A 24,327-nucleotide genomic window follows, 5' to 3' on the forward strand; every position below is an offset into this window, starting at 1 on the left:
TCCTCCCAGACGAGTGTGTTACAAGTGTGTGAGGATTGCTGTTTCACAATATTTACTGACATCCATTCCCCCTACAAAAAAGTCCGCCCCCCGCACCGGCATCCAAACTTTGCAGCAGTATAAGAGGAAAAGTTGTAGCAGAGACACCAGCGGAGGGAGTGTGAGTCATCGGTAGCGACTGTGGCTTCGTCTCCATGCCCCCGGGGGCCGACTGTTAGGGGCCGCCGAGCAAACTGGACAGAATTACAATGAGGTGACGAGACGTCTGTCAATTAGTGAGTCAGCGCACGCCGTTAGTTGTTATTTATTGTGTTTGCTAATTCGCTGTTGTGTTCCATGTTTGGAATCCTTCCTTCCGTGACCTGCTGTAGTGCTTGTGTATACATTTGGTGTTGTGTTGTCGAGCACACTGTCCAAGAAAATGATTCATTCTTGTATTTAACAAGTTGTTTTTGTACTCAGGCTTTGATACAGGGTTGTTGTGCGTCGTTCTTTGTTACATCTGCTGGTCAAGTGTCGTGTGAAGTCACTGAAATACTGCAGTGTGACCTATCGTGTTCACTGGTCAATGATCGTTGTATTTTGTAACTTGTGGCAGTTTCTGTTTATTGTCTTAAAAAATTGGCCGTAGTGTTGTGTTTAAAGATGTCTCAGCCATCTAGTTTAGTCATTTGTGTTTGAAGTTTGTTTGTACTTGTTGGCTCAACATTCTCTTGTAGTTTTTAATTATTAATTGTGTGACTTGTTTGTGTTCACGAGTGTCTTGTGTTGTTTGAGTCGAAACATTTCTGCGTTCAATAATTCATTGTTGTATTTAGTGCGACATTCTTGTGGCAGTTTGTTGTGTTAAATAATTGTGTTTCTGTTGGGATGGATAATTAAACGTTGTAGCCACTTATTTATGAATAATTTGTGTTCAATCGTTTAAAGACTACATGTTGAGTTGCTGCATTAAATGATCCTGTTTGAGTGGTTGTTCTCTAAGGCTAGTTTCACTGTGAAAGATGTGTTCACAGATTATGTATTGCAATGCTATTGTTGAAATGTTAATGTGTGGTTACTACAACAAAGTTGAATTATTCGTAGTGTTCACTCATCGGTGGTAGTAAATGTTAGTTGTTGTGTGCAGCTTCTTTTGGTGTAAAAACAGTTTGTCGTGTGTTTTTGAGCCATTTATTGTGCTCAAAAGTCAGGTGTCATGCTAGTACTGGCTGTTGTGTAGAACGTTTTTTCCAACAGTGACTGTTTGAGACAACGTCTTAACCGGATTTAAGAGAGTGCTCTCTTAAATCCGGTTGTCGGAGTGACGCTCGGTCTCTGCCCAGAGGAGTCTTAACGTGATGCCAGGGAAGAAGAGAAAATGCTGATCAACCTCTTCTCTCCACTCTCATTCTCTGCTGCGGCTCCCTCTCCCTCCTTCCCTCTCTGTGGGCTCGTTTTCCTCTTTCTGCCGAGCTCAGCACTTCATGAAGAGGAGAGCGCCGACAGGACGAGCGGTCAGCCTCAGTCAACATCGTCATGACAGCCGACCGACAGGTCTAATGTTGATTTAAACACTCCCAAACAGAGCTAAAAATAGGACTAGAAATAGCAGCGGTGCTCGGGGCACATCGTGTCCTGCACAGCCAAGTATCGTACAACAGAGAGCAACCGTGCCTGGATGTCACGCTGACCTCAGGTGACCTTGGCGCCCAAATAACTGCCGTTCACAGACTCCCAGGGAAATGGGTTTAAGACGGGCTGAGAGTGAGCACTGCTGTCACCCCTGGGTCAGGGGACAAGGTCGGGAGTCAGGGGAAGTCAAAGAGGCGCAAAAGGCCGAAGCTTCCTGCTGAAGACACACGTCGACCAGGATCAGTATCGTCCGGCCTGATCACTCCACTAATACAAGCTGAATGTGATGTCATCATAAAGCACTCTAGAGATACGATAAATATGTTTCATTTTCTAATAATAATATATATCCTCTGCTATCCTAGCCTATATTTTATTCAGCATTAGTATTTTAATGTTCACGTTCCTGCTGCCATCTTTGCCACACATAACAAAGTTTGGCAACTTTGTTTCTGACGTTTTGAGACTTCATAACTATCATTTTTTCTCTTTCATTTGCTCACTCAAATAACTGAGCTTTGTTTGTACTGATTACTATCTCTGCAGTTTTGAGTTTAAATTTAAAGTTAAATTTGACACAGATATTCTACAGTAAAAATATATTCAAGGGTGAATGAAAAAGTGCATACCTTGGTGTTTTTCTTAAAATCCGGAGCGTCTGAGCGTTTGCTTTTCTTGATTGGTACAAACTTTTGTTTAATTTGATAAGCGCTCATAACTGTGAAATAAAGACTGACGTGTGGTGCACCTCAGCAGCAGCAGTTCAATGTCCCCACAATTCATATTAGCGCTCTGGAAACGAGCGTGATAACAGGCGCGACTGCTCCACAGGAGATTTAACTAAAGACATGTGAGGAGGCTTGATAGGCTCTCTTGATCAATATCAGTTACTCAGCCATTACCTCAAAGGGCACAGCCAGCTCCGGCTTCAAAAACTCATTATCCAGCCTGGGAAATTGGAGCCAGGTCCAATCCCACCATCTTCTCCTCAAACGGTTCAGAGTTCAGCTACACTCTGGTGTTTTCTAAGACGCCCTAATGACAGCAACAGAGCTATTACTGCCAGTCGCACCGTGACGAAACCTCGTGCTCCAGACAATTCCGCCTTAATTAGGCAGCCAGTCATAACAGCGTGTCAATATTTGTCCAAACTACAGGCCAACAGAGACGAGGGAGACAGTCATGCTGTGTATTCACGCTGCAGGGCAGTGCCAGCAGTCGGAGAATAGAGAGACCAGAACAGGTCACCAGTGCAGCATAAGATCAACGATGTTGTGTACATCCATGCTGGCTATAAGACCTCCACGTTCACCTGTCAGCCTCAAGCCACACTCAATCATCACGAACCTCACTGGTTGTCTTCCTCTTCTGCATCTCCAACACTCTTGGTCCAACGTTTTCTCTCCATTTCACATGTCAAAACTGGCCTCACCTCCCCACCTTCTAATCCAGTGTTCACAACTGTGCTACAATGCCTTTCTATATCATTCTTGTCGCTACTCTGGCGTCCCACAACTGTGACCACTCATGTCTGCTTTTTCATGTCTGCTCTTAAAAGAATGGGCCGGACTGACAAGCAGACACTTCGATGAGTTGGCCCTGAATATAGACGTCTACAAGGCAATCACTTACTAGCATGGCTACGTTCTCTCCCCCAGGCACCCCTCTGGTGGACACTTGTGAACATGTATATAAAACTCAATTGAAAAAAACAATGCAGGGCTTCAGAACTAAATCGTGAAAGCATCCTCCTGCTAGTTTAGTCCAGCATCACATGCTAATGGACAGACCAGATATGAATGAAGTCTGATCCGATATAATCCTGATATTTGAGAGCGATGGATAAAAGAACCTGAAGACAATTAACCCGCTGCAAAGGTGCATTCAAGTGAGCACCTGCATGTGCTGCGAGGTGTCAAGACTGCTGACCGGAGCTGGTTATGTACTGTACATAGCAATGGGTTAGGGAGCTAGCATCAGAATTTTAAGTCACGATATCTGTTACGCTGCAGGAGCAGAACAACATTCAAAACTGTCCTATCATGGTCTGTGGTAAAAGTGTAGAAAACATGTTGGCGACAAACACATTAGTGTGTCTTAGGTAACTTGTGGAAAATGGGTGACGAAAAAGAGTAGTGTTTGTGTGAGTGTGAGGCAGAGAGAGAGAAAGAGGAGAGGAGTGTATTCTCACCTATCAGATCATTCACCCAGCCCTCGCTCAGCACTGCCCGGGTTCCCCATCGCTCACCTAGAGCGTCCACACGGCGTCACTGTTGCTGCACCGCTAGCGCCGTGAATCCGCCCCCAACTCCACCACACAGGAAACAAGGTTACTGCCCAAGAGATGTCACTTCCGAAACACCCACTCCCGCTCGCTCACGCTCGCTCCCTCACGCCCCCAGCCTATTGCCATGGCAACCGAGAAAAGAATAGAATATAAGTGAGTGTTACAGAGGGATCAGAGAGACAGCGAGAGACAGCAATGGAAGGAGAGAGGGGATGATAAAAGTAGTTAAACGGTGATGAAGAGGGGAGAATGTTAATGGACAGGAAAAAGAGCGAGAGGGTGGATATGAGTGGGCGGGGAGAGGAAGAATGACAGTAGAGTGGATGAGAGAGGAGGCATGTGGTGGGTTGTGATCGGGAAAGAGGTGCAGAGGATGTGGATGCGGTGAAAAAGAAGAGAGAAATGAAGTGATGAGAAACAGAGAGCAGGAAAGAGGAAAGGAAGGAGGGAGGACACTTTTTTTGGGAATAGGGAGCCCACATCTTGTTCCCATAGCAACACAGCCATCCATGAAAAACTGACTCGTACCTCCCTCTCACTCTCTTACTCTCGCTCACCATTCCTCCCCCTCTTTCCTCTTCCCATTCCTAACTATATATACACACACACAGACACACCGTGAGCGTAAGTTGGCAGTGAGCGGTTGGTCCGAAAGGTCTGCAACACTGTCACTCAGCGGTTGCACTGGACCTCAAGTGTGGGTTGGTTCACACACTTCACTACACTCGTTCACACATATAAAACTTCGTCCAAAACAACAGTGGCTAAGTGGTCATAAGTGAACCATACACCAAGACTGAATTTTGCATGGAGGATGAAGGGATTAAAGTGGGTGGGATTTACTGGCACCGTGCTAAATCTTATTTACAACATCAGAGCAGCCGGTGGCAGTTGGTGACCAATCAAACATTGGGGCTCCTCAAGGTGCTTTGTGGGCTGCGGCTCTTCATTTAGTCCAGAGAGCGATTGGATTCAACTGCTACTCAAACAGTCAAGAGTCATCAGCAAATTGCAGCTTAGCCACTTTCTGCACCAGGAGGCCCTCTAGTGGGCAACATCACCACATAGATAAAGAAATGCGTGTTTACTGAAGAAATCACAAGAAATGAAGTGTGGTCCAGGGTAAATATGGCTTCAGGAGCAGATGATGTCTTCCAGCGAGACAAGAGCTGGGCTCACAAACCTAGTCATCTGGAGTTGGGCAGACCGTCTGGGCTCAGACACCACTACTCAGTTCTGTGTATACGATTTGTACTTGAACGCAACTTTTCAGGCAACAACACGACTGGATTACAGAAAACACACTTGTTGGGAATTGGATCCTGGGCCAAGAACCCCTCAGTCAGCACCACTCAGCACCAGACAGAAGCAGGAAGGCAAACCTACACACAGTTACATTTTTGCAACGTCAGTTTGGATTTTGTCGGCTCATTTCATCGCTGGTTGTTTCTAATTTCCTCACTGAACTCCCAGCTTCACCTAAAATCAGGCACCAATTTTGCACTGTGGCTGAGGGAGTCGCTATATTACAAGAATCAGGGTGACGCACCACAAGCTCATTAACCTTATTATCCGTGTGAGACGTTCTATGAAATAAACATGCTTCGTTTGGAAAAAAGAGAAAAGAAAAGCAGCTTCGGGATGGGCCCAAGGCAACAAGTCGTGATTGTGTGGAAAATGTAAATCAGATCAATTTAATCGGGGGGTTGTCTGAAAGATCCTCGGCAGAACTGGGAAAAGCCTGTCAGCTCTGTAAATGTTCCACTTTAAAAGAGTGGCAATATGTTGAAAGAAGCGGGGGGCGATCAATGTGGCCATCATCTCGCCATGATTCCAGATAAATTCCAAGTTTCTGTAGCCGCTCCTGGCAGCTTAGAACCCCCTCCCCATCCCTTCCATTTGTACTCCCTCCTTCAGCCCATCTGTCTCTCAGCTCGCACCCCTCTCCTCATTTCTTCATCAACATTCTGCTCGTAATTCTTATCTTACCTGACCCTCTTTTTATCCGTTTCCCCCACAGTCCCGCACGCTGTCACTGTTCCATCCTTTCATCGTCTTTTGTCTGAGAATATAAACTACGATCATCCAACACCTCATCCCTTTCTTTTTTCTATTTTTACGTGCTTCAGATCTCCGGTGATCTCCAAGATCTGAAGCTTCTCTTTTTCCCCTTCTTGATCTTGTGACAGCAGACAAACTCAACTTGGCTGCGTTAAAGTGCAACACATGTAGGGACTAACACACTTCTAACAATAGCTCCACAATAAACAATAAACCTACGGTGGGCTCCATCTGTTTAACTTTGTTGTGTTGTACAGTCTTCATTACTCCTCGTTCCTGGTCCCCAAACACCAGGGAAGGCCGTTGTAGAATCTCCCAGATCTCTCAGTGGTGATTTTACCCTAGATTCATTTTCCTCACTGAAACGCAACTATGCCACAGACACCCCCTTTATTGCCCATGGCCATTATGCCCATGGGGTTCTGGGCATTTCTCATGATACCTGGGGCCAAGATGCCGCCAGGATGGAAGTCACGTTGCTCCAGATCACCTCTAGACCCAAGACATGCACTGCACCAAATTAATGTCCAGAAGGTCGCTGAGGATCCAACAATTCTTATGAGGAATGCAACTTGCTAACACCATTCGTTCTCCCTTATTCCGGACGAATGCAGCCAGATTATCTTGATGGCTCTGAATCACACATATCTGCTCTCTAATACGGAGCCAATCCTTTCACACATTTGATGTGACCCCAACAGTTTCCTACCACAGACCACTTTCAAGCCGAGAGAACAGAAGAACAAGATATGAGTGGGTGAGGTTTCTCCGAGGGGTCTGTCTTGGTGAAGAGCTCAGCATCAAAAGAAAGCTCTCCATGGACTGGTGGAGTTCTACTCTCCCCAGCTTTTTAGCACCCAAACGATAACATACTAGCAGCTGGGTCCAAGGTCACGCTGAGAGATAATGCTTCACAGTTGACCTGGAACACCTCACCCCCCGATAGCTTCTGGCAAAAGGGACATGAGTCCATCCATCCAGCAGAAGTCGACGGTTGGATCATTTTAAACCAAAGTTCTTTCTTAGCAACCCAGGCCAAACGGTCCAGTGCCGGTCCGCGGACCAATCGTAAGGATCGTTGATGAACTAGATACTGATGATGATATGACCAAGATTCCAACTCCTTTACATCTTTCATTCTTTACATCTTAGAGGTCTGTCACAATCAGGAGATAAAACCGAAAACGTGACATACTAGTCAACTAAACACGAAGGAAAACTTTGACTACAAATCTTTCAAAAACAGGGATTTTTGGCCCAGAGACTGTGAATGAGATGGACTCTTGCAGCACATAAACACAGATGAATGACAGGAACCGCTTGAGGCCATTCAAGCTTTAGCCAGTAGCAAAGTTGAATTGCCTGTTTTCCCAGTACAGTAGACTCCTCTCAGCATCACTCCTTAGTCTCCCACTCGCTCACACTCACTCCCACCACGCTCTGTTCCGCCTGCTCTCTCTCTCCCTCGCGTCCTCAATTTGCATTTTTTTCTCTGGTGTCTTTCAACACTTCTCACCATCAATATCTCATCTTACCTGTTTTTACTCCAGCTCTCAGTGTTGATCAAACAGAATGACCTGCTCTACATGATAGACCGGATGTCGGCATCGAGAGTGCGGTCATAAATGAAAAGGCAGCGCCATTCATGCGCGGAGCGTCAGATGGTTGTGTAAGGTCAGCTGGTAGGTAAAGACTTCAGTGTCCGAGCAGCTTTGAGCTGTTTGCACGCCCACACTCAGCAACACATTGCAGGTTGTTCATGCCAAGTCAATGTTGTAACCAAATACCATTCACCATTCTGTACTTCACTCTGCATCTTGCATCTTTTACCGGTTCCACTTAGCTCAACACTTATGTTGTGCAGCTACATATGCAGCCTCGCTCACTAAAAATAACCAGATCAGTACATCATTTTCAAATCTACATTTCCATCGTTAAGCACTTCTGAGGAGCAGAAAATCATTGTGCAGCACTTGTGTCCACAAAAACGCATATTATCCACTGCTGTCTGCCACTAGGTGCTCAGCCGTTTCAAGTGTCCAAGCCAAACCACTGAAAACTATACAGTCCACAGGCCTGTGTGTATTGTTCTCGCAAAAAAAATCCCAAATCCATGAAAAACTGAATTCCTGATAGGTGAGTCCGATGTACAAGCACAGACCTTCTGACCTTTAAAGCCCTCCATAACACGTTCCTCCATACCTGACTGACCTCCTCACATGAACACGCCCAACCGAAATCTCAGATCTTCACCCTCCATCAACCTCACCATCCCTCCAGCCCCTTTGCCCACCATCTTCTTCAGCCGCTCTGCGACTGAGCTCCCTCCCACCGGACATCGCAACTTCAGCACTTTTTAAAACACGTCTAAACTCACCTCTTCAAAAAAACACAACATTCTGTAACCTCTAACAACCGTCATTTTTTTGTTTCTCTTTTTAAATGCTTGTTTTTATCTGTATCTTGTACAGTGTCCTTGAGTGCCTTCAATGTGCCTATAAATTAAATGTATAATTATTATTAAAACAGTCTCCTCTGTGAGGCTCTTGCTCCAGACCCTACAATGTCCATGTCGGTCACTCAGATTGCTTCAATTCTATAGCATCGTGATGAGAATGGAAGGATGTATGAAGGATGAGGAAAACTGCGTTGTCTATTTTGACTTCAAATTGGTCATTTAGCATTCAACAAATAATTCGTAATACTACAGGCAATCTTTGAATATTCGCTGATCCCAGGTGCGCAAAAGGTTGAAAAGGTTGCTGCTGCAGTGACGAAGCATTTATAGGGCAGAAAGTTGCAGTTCTTCCATGACACATCCTCGACCTTGCAGGTAAGGCTGTGGATGACCCTCATATCCCCGGACACACACACCCTCCTCTCGAACAGAAGGCAAAGGATGACAAAAACAGCTTCCAACCGTCTGCTGCCAGTCTCTTCAGCAAAGCCAAGAAGCCCCGCTGACACACACCGACACCATCCCCCACCACTTTCCTGCTCGGTCATAGTTCCACCACGCAGAAATAACACCAAGAAGAAAAAACTCCACTGGAATTTTATCAGAGTTTACCTCACACACTGGATGTTCTTATTCTGTGTTCAGGAGCATAAACAGCGCAGAAGCTGAGCTTGACTCCCTTCCCTCGGCTACATAATTGTGGCCGTGACCCTCTCAGAGCGTGGAGAGTACCATTCCCGACCCGGTCTTGGACCCTGGACTTCAATAGGAGACCACTCTCTCAGATAACAAGTCAGCGTTGAGGTGCTAGTCAGTGCACATACTCAGCCTGGGGGTCCATCACAGTTCTACTCCATCCTGGGACCCAAACTCCAGCACTTGATTCACTCTTCCTCAAGCAAAAGCATGCATGCTTCTCATGTCAGCCAACTTATGTGTTGCTCACAGGGGATGCAACTATTCCAGCACAACACACTTACCATCCTACCTCTGACACCATTAGAAATGAGAACATATTTTGGTTCCAAACACTGGACCCCAAGAAACAAAAGACCACTGCCAGAACACACTGTGACCCTTCTGCACACCTTTCCTGTCCATCTCTATCCATACGCAGCTATAACACTTCAATGTGCCACTTGCTATCCACTCAAAACTGCAAATTGTTTTGGGGAAATAGAGAAGCAAGTACCTAAAACAAGTCAGGAAAGTACTTAAAAACAGGAACACAATGAGACGACTATAAAAGTCAGATGAATGAAAGTCGACAGGCTCAGGTTTTCCAGACGAGATGGACCGTGGAGACACGTTCACTGGGACACTGCTGCAAGTTAGAATGATAAAAACAAAAAAAAATTTCCTTGAGGAAACTCATTTTTAAGTCTGTTTACAATCGAATAAAGAACACTGGAACATCAACGACTGACTTCACTCTTGTGGGAAACAATAAAAGCAGCGTCTACATTACTAGCCCTGAAAACAAGCTCACAGCTAACACTAGCTCAACCACTCTCCAATATTGACACACTTGGTGCCAAGCAAGACATTATAGACAATAAAATGTGTGCTCACTTCACACGATCTAACACCAGGTAATCTATCACATGAGGAGGTGTGTGTGAACACATCGCAACACAGGACATCTGTCTTGACTCAGAGCCGCAGTCCTGCCTCTTGACCCGTCTGTGAAGGTGATATTGAAACTGCTGGGACGCAAAAATCAGAATCAAGGAGGCAGCGGGTGGCGCTCACCCGGCAATCATAAATCACCAGCACGTGGCTGAAGAGCTTCAATCATGACCGAGCTCATGTAAAATCGAACGCCGTCTCAAGTTCAGTAGCGCTTGCTCCAAGAGGAATCAAACAAGTGCTGCTCTGCTCAAAGAGAAATTCAAACAACTGTTTATTCGAGGAGACTTTAGACGCAGCGCTGCGTTGGACTCGACATCAGCCAGGCAATTATGCAGCTTGTGATAGCTGCTAAAAACAGAGAGCACAATCTGGACGTGTCTCTGATTGCCAGTCCCCATTAGTGCACGAATATGAATCCCCAGATTTCATCAGAGTCCTACCCAAATCTGCTGCTATTTCCCCAGAGGGGTATATCTATACCAACATTTTATGAGACTCACACTAAACAAACAGATACTGCAGATCAACTGAGACAAAGCTCACTTGAGCTGAACACTCATCAAACAGAAGCAACTCGGATGTTTTGGGTGATCTTTACTGCGCTATTGAGGACGAGCGCCACCCACGACATCCATGACTTTGAGGTGAGCATTCATCGGGCCCTCTGATGTATTCACACTGCATTTAGACATCAACATGATCAGCGTCATGAGCAACTCATGCTAAATCGATCGCTTTGTCGTAGAGATCCACTCAATTTTACTGGTGTCCATGACGCTGACTCACTTCCTGTCAAACTTGGAAGGACAAAAGTGAGCTCCCCTTCATTCGATGAATGCTGAGCTATTCTCAAGTCAACACATCACACAAAACAAACATGTTTTCATTTAGCATTCATACTTAGCAACTGCACACATGATGGGTTTGTAAACAAACAGCTGACTCACTACTGAAGCTAACTAGATGAGCTCCTCAAGCTAGTTTACAGTTGGAATCCCAGACAGAGTTACAACATGATACACTAGAGCAAGTGAAGACCTCATTTTTTATTAGTAAGCACCCACCAGCCCAAAGACTGGATCAAACAAAAGCTTGGGTGGACTCCCTCTCTCGTCCCACTGCAGCTGGCGCTCTGGAGATTCGCTGCAGACTTACTTGAGCCAACTATCACATCGGACTCACCTTGAACAAGCACAACAAGGTGCAGTAAGCCAATATGTCGTCTCACTTTGCGATAATTCAATTTAAGATGGCCGTGAGTCCAACACCCCTCTCGCTTGACATTGTCAGCGCAGTGCTTTCAAACTGGAATCTACCCCATCGCAACCCCCATATCAACACACATCCCAAACATATTTGCAGACACTCACGCCAGTTCACCCCAAGCTTTCTATGAAGGTAAGGAATCCCATCCTGTCTTGGAATTGCGTGTGACTGAACTTGTGTCCAGAGGTAGTATCCAACAAGGCTAGGATTCATTTATCTTTTCATTTAGACCTTACAAAGGAGGCATCGAGAGGCACCTCAATTGGCTTCTCATGAAGGAGCTGTGGTTCTACTCCGAGTCTCCCCTAGATGATTGAGCTTCTATCTCTCGGAGAGCCCAGACCTCCTTCAGAGAAATCTCTTGCATCTGTGCTCTTGATTAGAGACACAGTCAGATATCCAAGAGCTTTGTCTTTTGGCTTGGCTCTTCATGCCAATGACACACAACATGACAGCATTATCAGCATCCATAGATGCCCCCTAGGCCTCGAGTTAAACACCTCTGCCATACTGTCCTGTGTGATCAAGTCTAACAACAACAGTGGTCACTCCGAGTGGAGTGAGAGGAGGAATGTCGTGACCCTCCACGACACCCCTGCTCCCAGTCCATGTCGTAACTTAATTAAAAGCAGGCCGAAGTGCTGTCCCTGAGAGATGAAGAGCAATTATAGTCGTCTGTCCTCGATCCAGAGATAGACTGGCATCTGTGTCATTGTCTTTTATACCAAACGTGCAGTCGGCAGAACTTACAAAACCGACTCATGTCGCCTCAGGCTCCTCTAAATGATGATCAACAGGAGGAATGGAATCTCTAGCACCATGACCAGCTTTATGAAGCTTATTTCATTTCACGCTGCAGCCTCCTCCTTGTTGGTGTCACAGACTTTAAGTGTCATTATGTGTCCTATGGACGACGTGTTTCCACCATGCCAGAAGACTCACTTTTGGGTTTGGATACGCAGTCATCCTCGGCTACAGCCTATATGACTGATGCACTTGACAAGGCTAGTAGTACAGACCAAGTAGAACCAGTTAAAAAACTAAACACTAAAGTTGACTTTTTCACTCAACACGTGCCAGACCTCACCATGTTCCAGTGTTTGTTCCTGAACACTCGAATGTAGCATACTAGCTTACGATGTTGTAGAAAATGACTGAGCCAATGGAGGCAGAACACAACTCCTACGAAGGTTATAGTTATTAAAAACCCACAGGTGATTTCTATAGACCAGGGGAGTCTTAAGCGGTTCCTGACTAACCAGAAATGCTTTACCAGGATGCATGCTGTTTTATGGTGTTCTAATTTATGCACAATAAAGAGACAAAAATGCATAAGAGGAGATCATTTCCGACCCACGTGGGAATGACAGTGAAAATAAGCTGCAACGCCTTGAATTAAGAAATACAAACAATCCCTCCAATCAAAGTCTCAGTTGGCCTCAGTGTCCTGCGCCCAAAAAACAAATCCAGGACTCTACTTTTACTCCCATTTCTATTTGCCGTGTTACACAGCTCATTATCCTCATGAAAAGTCAGCTCACATTTGCCTTTGCCACAGGCGTTTGTCTCTTGTCATGTTTCTTCCCCCGTCTCTCAGAATTGTCACTCATGTGGACGCAAGGTTATCGCAGCAACTCTGTTACATAAAAGTTCTTATCTGCTGACCAAAAAGCTTCTCATGGAAGTTTCTTAATTCCGCTGCACACAGGATCAGTGGCTGCACTTGTGAACCTGGTGTCGTCCACCAGTCCATCGGAAAGAAGCCGCAGCAGAAAATAGCTTCCTCTGCGAACTCTCACTACAGAAGTGAACACAGTGCTGACAGTCAAGTGCGACTCCGCGGGGAACTCGGCTGATTGTGATTGCTCTCTTGAGATAAGTCGCTGGCGCTACACTGACCCGAACAAGTCGGTCCTCCAGTGACATTTCCACCAGTCCAGAGGTTAGTTGGACGTGCTGGTCGTACAAAGCACCTAAACGTCCTCATTAACTAACCGCCTCCTCTTTATCAGACATTTCTTTTTCTATGTTAAAAGAATACAGATAATATGGGCAGCACTTACACTATTGTTGATGCATCATCATAAAATGTGATTGTACATTTTGCATTTACACTTATCACCAATAATTTCAGTGACAATTTATCGACCTACAAAGTGTGTTATCGTGACAGGCCTACTGTGAAGTCTGTGCAGATATCAGAACACGCTGGGTTAATATCGGCAGCGCAGCTCCGGGCTAGGCTCCCTGACTTCATCCTCTACACCACAGTGAAGCGTTCCTCCATCACGTCTGATGGAAACAGTGCTTCTACAATGATAGACACTCGGACGGCGCTCAGTCAGTTTTAGTGGGGACCAGAGAGCATGGCCTGAGTGCTGCAAGAAGTTTGTCGCTACGTGTCGGACAACAAAGGCAGCGCGAAAGATATGTTAATATTTCCGAATAGATCAACATCTGTTGAGTTATTGGTGAGATAAGAAGTAGCAAAGGAAGAGAAGAGAGCAATATTTCTGACAGAAATTTATGTTCCTGTTTATAGACTGAAATTATCAATAAGAAAAATCTAGATTTTGCTGAAAAATCCTTGGATCACTTATAATGACAAGTGTAATAACACAACAGAATGTAACTCTAGACAAAGACTATCACTGTATCTCACTGCATCAGTGAGGGAAGTCTATTCAATGACTGAATATTTATTGTCTTTTCATTGCAGTGTATAACTGAAATGAATGTAACTGAAAATTGTTTTCTTTAATTTAGCTATACATTACCACTATAAGCATTTTATTTGGTACAATTGCTGTATAATTATACTACAGACGTGAGGTAACTCAGTACTTTTTACTCAATTTCTGTTGTGCTCCCCCCACCCCCATAAAGGAGTAAACTTTTCACGGCCCCCTACTCTCCTCTGTAAATATTAACATTTGTCTATGAAATTATCATCAGTACACCTCTGCATAACAATTAATCCTTGTAAACATTAAATAAAAAAAAGAAAGTAAGACAGATCAACTTCCAAAATTAATTACTTTGTTAACATTGTTTTTGTCTGTAAGAAAAAAGACTTAAAGTCTGCCTGAAATTAAAAAAAAATAAATAATGAGTGGGTGTGCAATTACACTTCATTCTAGTACTGCATAAGAGTATCTTCCTCGGCCCCCCCTCGGACCACAAAGACGAAGAAGAAACCACTGGAATAGCACCACACATAGTAAAAGTGATGACTACATTATGGGCTTACTCCGACTCTAAAGTAGCTTGTCAGGACAATAAAAAACCTCCGCAGCGGAGAAGTCGCATCATCAGAAATGCACTGCGTTCCATGAGGCTTCCAAAAAGGTAAATAAATTAAAGCCATCAAGGCGTCGGCTCGTGGGATCAAATGTGAGAGGACTTATTGCCATCTACACCATCAGTCTTGCAGGGGAATGCTGAGCACCACTCTCTTATCTGAAGCATCCTGTCAGTGAGAGAGCGCCGGCTCTTCCTCCGGCGGAGGAGAGTCCAGGTGGAATCCTCGCTGTTATTGTACCTTCTCATCTCACGGCTGCCAGACAAATGAGTTTCTGACAGAGAGATGATTCCCTCTGAGATCAGGCTTCTACAGTTCATCGCTTGTTACAATATTTACTGTATTTCCATTGATGCCAAAATATCAATCAAGGCGCGGGAGATAATTATGTACACAAGGACTCAGCTCTGCTCAACTGTGACGTTCCTGAATCACTCAGACGCTCGCTGAAAATGAACAATGACAACCTTGACTTGACACCACAACACCTTAGAATGCGAGAGATGAGGATCGGCTCTTCCAAATCTGAGACCATCTTCCTCTGACTCTTAAAAATAATCTATTCAGGTCGAAGATGAGATGAGGTGGAGGATCCCCACTGGAAAACAAGACAACAATGTGAACATCAGCTTCCGCAACGTCCACTTTTACTTTCCACTGCAGCTTTCTTCCCCTGTCACGATGACATAAACTTTAGCATCAGTAGGATATTTGTGTCTCACAGTCATGGTAGAAAAGTTTTGACACATGATTACAACTAGTTTAGTTCGGTCTTTAACAGGATTGTAGTAGCATAAGAACCGTTCAAATTAACCAAATTAATAAGAATGAGCCCGTTGTTTTCCATACCTCACAACATTTCCACAAATCACAGAGGCTCATCACATCCTGTTTATGGTTTGGACATTCATCAGTTCACATGCTTGTAAACTCCATTAAGCACAAGGCCGGCGGGACCGCTGGAGGACAAGACAAAAATATGTTTCTGCATCTGCCGGAGGAACAACACAAGCTCCTATCCGTCGTAACGGCACAAATTCGTGGGGCGTGAAACAAACAGATTCGGTTGCACACTTTACATTCAGACGGTGGGACTGTGGCTCTTCCCCGACTCGTCTGTCGATCCCTGTGCATTAGCAACTTTATATTCCACGTCAGGGAACTGGTCTTGTGTTTTGAACTCCACATGTTAGGCTAAGCATGACGCCCTGCTCAGGAAACTACAGAACGATGAGGTTGGGATTCCTTGATTCCTTCCTTCCTTCCTTCTATCTGTTGTTCTAACTTGAGAAAATTAGACAATTACACTGAAACAATGATTGCGTTTCTTGTTGCGGGGGAAGGAACACCCTCTGGTAGGAACATAAATCTGCGGCGCAGCACGTGGGCACTGGTGACAAACTCTCAGATGGATCCTGAAGCTGGCGGCTTCATCCGGCCGGCCCAGTGGTACCTTAATTGTTATTGTCGAGGGAGCCGGCGCCATCTGTCATTCACCAAGCTCCCACCAAGACCCAGGATTCAAACCTTCACTTGACTTCTCGCGCCCTCCAGCGAGGCGGAGGATTTTCCTTCGTTTAACAAGCCACGAGTGGTGAGAAGATGTGAAGTGATGTGGTCTGGCAGGAATGGCTGCTGCGCACTGGAAGCTGGCTGCTCTTGTCATGTTTGCAGGAGGGTGGCTCTGTTTCCATAGGAAGCAAGTGTCTGTTCGGATTAGTGGCACGCCCAAGTGCTCGCGGGAGGGGAGCTGGCAGTGACATCACTGACACGTGTCAAAACACGCTAATTCTGCACGAGAGCTTGAGCTCATGTACATCTCAACGCTCCTTGTCGTGACTCAAATAGTTCACATTACACACACAGCCTGAATATAACTTTAAATAACCCAACGAAGGAGGATTTTTAAAATTTGGGGGAGCACTATAACACTACTGTAACTATGCTACTATGAAAGCAGAGTCTGCTGTAATTGCTGGATGGTAACAGCCGCACAAAGCGGACAGTCACCACCGTCATACTCCGGTGTCTCTCTCTGAGCCACAAACATATTGTTTCCTCAAAGTTTTCTGCCATCTGCTTTTCAGTTTTTGGAAGAGTAATTGTTGATCTCTGCTTTCTAGCAAAAATATCTCACAAAAAACAGCAGGACAAATAGAGCACCAGACCCAAACCAAAACAACAACAACAAAATTACTAAATAAAAATAAATTAAACAAAGAAAGTAAAAAAGAGAGCAGCCAGATTAAACAAATGAGAACGCAAATGAGAAGTTTTTAATGTTCACAAAACAGGCATCGTCCAAAAGGATCATTTTCCAAAGTTTATGAGCCCCTCTTTTGCGCATTTGATAAGAATTTAACACATAAAGAAATGCTGTGTAGAATTTCAGAGGGAGGAAATGTGTGTTCTAGTAGGCAGACGTAACATAACTACACTTTTTGAATACACAATGATACAAGAGTAGTAATCTTAAGTTGAAATGCTGTCATGATACAGTCAGTTTTACCACTAAGAAAGATAAAACGTTCAATATGCCACTGGCAGTACAACAGTTGGCACTAAAAATGGTGCGACATGAGATTTAGGACATGGCAGCTCATAACATTATCGCAAGCCACTTGAGAAGCATCAGCCAATAAAACATGCCACGTGACAGCGGCCGTCACGACAGAACAAAGCACTGCAATCGCAACAACGACATTGAGATAGTTACATTGATTGGAGTTTGATCCACAAACTACAGCTGCTCCAGCTGAAGAGGAGCACTCCATACTGAGTGGCTCCTGGCATGCAGCGAGGGCCGCCCCACCGCCATCTATCTCTGAGGCCATTAATTGCCAGAAAATATCTTACATGCCGTTCGTTCAAGCCCAAACATAAAACCCTCAAGCTCATTTCCCCGAAATAATGTTGGGACGGCAACTCTCAGCGATGGGACGTGGAAATCAGACCAGCCTCCGTGCAGCTCGCTACAGTAGAGGTGCTGTGTGGGCCGGAGCGGGAAGGATGCTAAATTTACCAGCGGCTAACCCTCACAGGAGGCTTTGAGTCGAGGTGAAACGCAACATGAGGAGTGGAGCCACACATCTCGGTTGCTCAGTAAAAACCTGGAACTGGTTTTCATGAAACACGACACTTGCAGTTTGAGTTTCTTACTCCAAAATCTATGTTTTCTTACCAGTCTCATCAAGTCCATATCTTAAGAGTGAATCACAAACTCTGAAGGGATCACTGAGTTACAGTAGTCCCATTGCTCCATCAGCATTTTGAGTTGTTGACATTCAAAAGGTTTAACCCTGTCAACCAGCTGAGCAACTCACATCCACTCAAAAGGTTCTCATTCATCTGGTCCATGGGTTAACTTACCCTTTATAATTCTTAAGAGTGATGACTCACAAGATAATTCATGGATTCATCAAACAAGCCAATCATCTGCTTGAATATGTCGCAGCTTATCTAAACAATAATGTTTTATTGTTAGTAAAGTTTTTCTATTCTAATTAATATTAGGATTTTTTTTACAATGCAAATACAGGGTTTTGAAGTCAAAGTAAATGTTACAGAGGAAGAGATTTTTTTTAACTTAAGAATCTTTTGTTGTTACCTTAATTTCTGAGAGTTCTGTTTTCGGTCAAATAAGTAATAGGACCCGGAAAACTGGTCTTGTCTAATTAGCAAACTGCCAATTAGCAGGTGCTAACATTTAGATAGATCATATATAGTTCAAACACATTTATAGTATGGATATTTGAATCAACACACAGAAAAAATTAAAGAAATAAAAACAATTCCGTTACATCAGAAGATCCTCTGGTTGATACTCTCTGGCTATTTCTGGAACAATTCACACTAGCATAGTGAGAGAAGCCGAACTACTGGGTAGCAGAGAGGAGAACAGGTGAACCAGTCCAGGTAAGCAGGACAACAATTTCCACTGCTGACACAGCACAATAAATACCTCAACAGCTCGTAATTCAGCACGTTGTTTTGCATCTTCTGATGGGACCAGCTGAACTCTTCGGTTCGATCCCAGGTCAGTGCAAAACAGTCATCAGATACAAGTCACCAGCTCAGTGCACTTCAAAGGCGGCACTGATCTTCACGCTCCTCGTCACACGGTTGCGGGCTAACTGGCTAAACGCTTGCAGCTCCGATTCACAAGTATCCATGGGATTGGATGACATCACGCCCTCAAAGCATGTGAGCCAACCGTATCCAGGGGGAGATCATTATCGCGACTGGCATCCGTCCGATTGGCTCCGGAGAGCGGAGGCGGCTCGTCCTGACCTTTCTGTGGAGAGAGAATCCTGACGAGATCAATCGACCGCTGACGCACTCTCGCCGCATAAACTTAGCAGGTTCTTCACTCTGGCTTTGCAGGGGAAGTGGATTTCCCACGCACAGCACGGGTCATGTGACACGAGGTTCTGCTGAGGATCATGAATTATTGGTCACTGGGTTGAAGAGGAAGTGTGTCACACTCACTACGAGAAGGCGAGGTTGCAGAGTTCACTCTCCTCTTCACTGACTCCAAGACCTTCACGGCATTGTTCAATCAAGATCACTTTAGTTGGTTTTTTTTTTTTGTCATCATAGTTCTCGTTTCTCCAAAGCACGCACCCAATTTTTCCTTTTCTCTTTATTAGTGCAGCACTTTTTTCCTCCAATTGTTTTTCTTTACGTCACATTTTTCTTCCACAACTGACTTTTGAGCAAGATACAAGAATTTTTGTGGCGCCAATACTATCTGAATAAGTACTTGGAATTTTTTAAATATATTTTCGGTTGTCTTAACAGATTGCTCACATTGTGAGTGTTTAACCGTTAAAAATTGTTTTCCTTTCCTCACATGAACACCATTCCAATGATAGTCAATGGATTTTTTCCCCCAATGGACTTCTAAGGTTGACTGTGAGTGAAAAAAACAATTCACCCCTTATGGTCTATTTGTAATGTGAAGTTATAGTAATGATATGACTACAAAAAAGCACTTACCAGCAGTTACTATCACCAAAAAACAACCAAACCACAAAACATTCATATAAAACCAAATAACCAGATAAACCCTGTTTATTAAAAAAAAAAAGCATAGTTTTTTTTTTTTTTGGTTTACTTGTCGTTTTCAGCGATTTTCAAAATATATATATATATATTTTTTTTTTTATATATATATTTTAATATATTTTCACCATCATTGTCAACCAAGATGCTTGAGCTTATTATCTAAACCACATCAGAGTCACCAGATTTGCTGGTTCAGCACTTCCTTCAGAGAACCAGACATCCTGTACAAGACCCCAACAGTAACGTTCCAGAACTGGACCGAGAACAACAGCTTCAGACTTGACCCCAAGAAGAGGCAAAAGCTACACTGGAGGATGAAAGCTGGGATCACCTCCTGCACCGGGTCCATGCGAGTCTACTGTGACAGATGATGCTTCTTGGCACCGACTGAGTAGCGGGAGGGGTGAAAGACGGTCCCTTATGTCACATGGGAGAGTGGAGGAGGAGGCGGGTGAGGGGGAAGACTGCTGCAGTGCATCGCACCAGTCTCAAACCAGGTCCACACTCGCTCCACACAAGCTGCTGTGTCAAGCCTACTGTAAAGCCAGCTGCAGACCCAGAACAACTCATCTGAATCTGCAGGGGCGACCCTGGACGGGGAGTGGTGGTGGTGGTAACTATATTAGCAAAACCCTTTAACATTCCTGTTTTAATGAATGTAATTTTCTAAATAATTTAATTATTTTACCTAAATATTTAATCATTGCGTTTATCTTCTATCAATAAATCGTATTATTAAATCTATTACTTTGTGTATCAATTAAATTATTCATGAGGAATATTTTTCTATTTTTTAATGAATTTTCAAATTTAAAATATCATCTATCATAGAATTCCTATGCTATAGCCCTCATATCCTGTATCAGATGTCCAGAGGACCCAGTAGCAGCAGCAGCTCAGCAGCCCATCTGCACCGGCGGTGTAGAGGAGGGGAGAGAGTGGAGGTGGGAGTCGGTGTGTGTGGGGGTGGACCAGCACGGGCATGGTCGACCACGGCGAGGCGCAGGGAAAGTGTGAGTTTAGGAAGCAGCGAGGAGTGAGACACAGGAAGGGTCCAGTTCTGCTGCTGCCTCCCACCAACTGGTCGCCACTCGGCACGGCGGGCTCCCAGGGGAGCGCTGGTGTCCAGGAGGACTCGTGTGCGAGAAGGTTCTGATCTGGAGCCGGGCTCATCAATCAGACTCACATTTTAGAACTGGAGGTGTTGAGTCAGTGAGCAACACACATCACACAGTGTTATGCAACAGCTGTTGGCGTAACCATGGAGATGTACAGGTAGATGATCCAGATGATACACTCACACAGACCCTCAGGTCCAACACTGATTGATGAAGTCTCACTCTTCATCGCTTTAATTTTTAAAACTTTATTCGTACATCTTTCCCTCAGTATGCTAATTTTCTAATAATTTATTTTATCTTATTATTTTTTTCAAAACGTTTTAGAAAAAAAAGTAAATGTATTTATTTATTTTGACCATCCTTTATTCATCTTTTTTTTTACATTTTAGAAATATCTCAAAATATCTCTTTAAGAATAAAACAACAAGTAAGGAGAGGGTGGGGATGAGTACATTTTACAAAATACATGAAAGGAGTGTCTGTCCTGCTCCTAATCAATCACTCACTCACAAGTGCCCGCTCCTTAAAAAGTGCACGTGTGTCTGCTGAGTACCCACAGGGTCAGTGGCATTTTAAAAGATGACGAGGGTGCAGAGGCTCTACACCGAGTCTCAAGGTTCAAGCAGCTTCAACATGACTCCTCTCACTCACAAAGAAGACGCCAAGATACTCAACAAGTATCACATGGCAAGTTGCTTCCTGACTCACACGGTGATTCAGACCAGGAACAGCAGATTCAAGTGGCAGTCAAACCCCCTGGTGTGTATTATTAGAGTAAGTAAATCAATTGCATCAGACTGATCCGGGATTTTGGCAAAAATCATCTGACTGGTTCCTGCAAATGTCTGATTCCATGCGCACAAGCAAAAAACAAAGACGGGATTAGACGCCTTAAAGAGGAGCGTTCCACTCTGGGCAAGGAGAACTGCACTGGTGCCTGTAAGTGATGTGATGTGACATCAATCCTCAAAGATGTAGCATCCAGAGCGTTTAGCGCTTCCTGGGACTCTGAGTTGAATCATCTGGGAAGAAATCTGAGTTTTTGTGTTACGTGCAATGCTGTTTTGAAAAGACAAATGGAGTGGAATTGATTTTAAGTACTGTCAGCATTGCTCAACACGTTTTCATGTCTTTTAATGTTTAATTTTGGGTTAAAAACAACTTTCCTCTGCTAAAAATAATCATATTCAATGACATTTCTGTAATTCTGATATTATTATCATGAATCATTAATATTAGAAAAAAATAGTATAATAGGTAAAAATGTTTTTAATTTCAATGCTTTAATGAGGAAATATCGGTTTATTACTTTTAATTAATGATATATTCATTGTTATTACTGTATATTCTAAATCTATTTGATCTATCTATTAGAAATGCTAATGCTAGTCTTCTTTCAGTAAATAAATATTTTAAAAAATTCTAAAGAATTTTTCATCATTTTGGTTGGGGTCATTGTTTAACAGGTGTGGCAACATGGACGAAAAAAAAATGCAAAAAATAATAATAATAAATAATCAAAACAATGCATGCCAGACGCAAGAAACAAAATCTAATAATTATGAGGTCACCGCTCAAAAAATAAACAAGAAAATAAAAAATAACTAAGATAAAGTTGCTCATACAAAAATGAGTTATTAATGCATTAAGGAAGGTTTTATAATACATAGTGGTCAATTCAATAGGTAAAAAGTTTTCAAAAATTTCAAGAGACAAAAGAGAATTCAACGTTGGACTTTCCACTACAATTGAGAGAAACGAAATGATAAACTCCTGAAGCAACAGTCTCATTTAGGAGAACATTTCAAAGGTGTCTCTCAGTTGATTCATATTCATCTTCAACCGCTTGATTCAATAACAAAGCAACACCAGTTGAAAAAGCAATTTCCGTCGACCTAACTTATCCAGAGCCAGCGTTTGAACACCAGCAGTATTGAAGCGTGTCCTGAAGTAACTTCTGTTATCAAGCAGCTCCAAATTAAAAATACAAAACCCTGAATGGAAAACTGTGAAATCTCTGCAGGTCGTCTGTTTCCAAAACTGACGCGTTTCCACCGAGTGATCACAGAGAAGGTGCCATCGCTGGCAGGTCTGGAGGTGCAGCAGCTCGCAATTTCCTGGCAATGATCCCCAGTGTGGGCACACACACACACACACACACACTGAGTGCACGCCGAGCGGCATTATGCAATCTACCTTCCATCTACTTCACAAAATGCTGCGGCTCTGGTGACTCCAGGGTCAAGTCCAGTCTCCATTTTGCGCGCGCACACACACACACACACACACACACACACACACACACGCACACACACACACACACACAGCTCCACAGGGACTCACAAGTCTGTCAGGCGCACACAATCGCAGCATCAGCTCTCCCACCCTCGCAGCCCCACACCTCCACTCGCCACCTCGCTACAGGTACCACACCGAACCACACCAAACTTTCGCCTATTTCCCGTCAGGATCCAGAGGAGAGATGCTGAGGCAGCTCCCTGCATCACGCCTGCTCACATATAGCATTAGTCACAGTTGCGGTGCAATGGTAGCAGCGCACACACCAGCACCTCGCACCCACTCAGTGGGGGATGAGACCCTCCAGATTCCCTCACATCAAGTTTCAGCGGCATCATTTCAAGTACAGATGAGATTATTGTGAAACTCCACATCTCACACACAGGCACACAGAAGGTGTCGCTCAAGACTGCAGGTGTTGACACAGAGAAGGGGAACGAGAGGATGGAGAAGGAGGAGGAGAGGACAGCAGAGAGACTTGGAGCCACAATCCTGATTCCTTACCTTGAAAGGGAACATAGGACATGTTCCACCGCCACTGAACGTAGGCTGGACGTCTCTCAGCTCAGAAGTCAGAAGAGCCGAATGATAAATGGATCTACAAGACAGAGAAAGAGATGAGGGGAAGGATGTGTGATGCTGTTCACGCTCGCAGCCGGAGAAGACAATAGTCCGCCGTTAGAGAGACATAATCCACGACCGCTTATAACGCTGCCCAGTCAGAAAAACAGGAATGTGTGTGTGTGTGTGAGAGAGAGAGAGAGATAGAGTGAGAGTGTGTGTGAGTGTGTGTGACGCTGCGAGTGAGGGAGGGAGCAGTGCGCACGCCCCCACGTCAACGTGTGTGCGCGCGCTCACGTTTTCCATCAATAACCTGCCTTTATTACATAATTCAGTTACTATTGAGAAATGGCGCGTTGGAGAGGAAACATTTGGAGGCAACACGGCGATGGAGCCGCTGCAGGTGTTTTACCTGGACAGGTTAGCTTCCTCCGCTGGTGTAGTTAGCTGCACGGACCTGTTGAAAACGCGCTTAAACGAGTCCCCGCAACCAGGCCATAGTTGAGTTAAAGTTGTGTTCGCGGACTGATTCCAGGCCTCGCTGCAGAGCTGAGCGCCACCCGCGCGTTTCTACGGGCGACATGGATGCAGTGCAACGTTTGGACACATGGAAACACGAGAGCTGCAACCTGCAGGGAAACTGGGGAGCCAAAATGGCGCC

The 24,327-nt window shown here is 44.4% G+C and overlaps 1 protein-coding gene across 10 annotated transcripts in view; it reads right to left on the minus strand.

The window, feature by feature from the left end:
• Positions 1-24,266, minus strand: part of syngap1b (synaptic Ras GTPase activating protein 1b) — a 78,090-nt gene extending 53,824 nt beyond the window's left edge. For 7 of the 10 annotated variants that reach the window (XM_053844134.1, XM_053844135.1, XM_053844128.1 and 4 more), the window contains exon 1: positions 23,610-23,889. In XM_053844134.1, the coding sequence (XP_053700109.1) occupies positions 23,610-23,631 (22 nt within the window). In that variant the 5' untranslated portion in view covers positions 23,632-23,889. Of the gene's footprint in view, positions 1-3,805; positions 4,018-23,609; positions 23,890-24,078 lie in introns of those variants that run through there. The other 3 variants (XM_053844126.1, XM_053844137.1, XM_053844136.1) reach the window with 3 other exon arrangements.
• Positions 24,267-24,327: the final 61 nt, after the last annotated feature.

Source organism: Synchiropus splendidus, chromosome 15 (genome assembly GCF_027744825.2).
Source record: "Synchiropus splendidus isolate RoL2022-P1 chromosome 15, RoL_Sspl_1.0, whole genome shotgun sequence".
In the NCBI taxonomy this organism is placed as follows: domain Eukaryota; kingdom Metazoa; phylum Chordata; class Actinopteri; order Syngnathiformes; family Callionymidae; genus Synchiropus; species Synchiropus splendidus.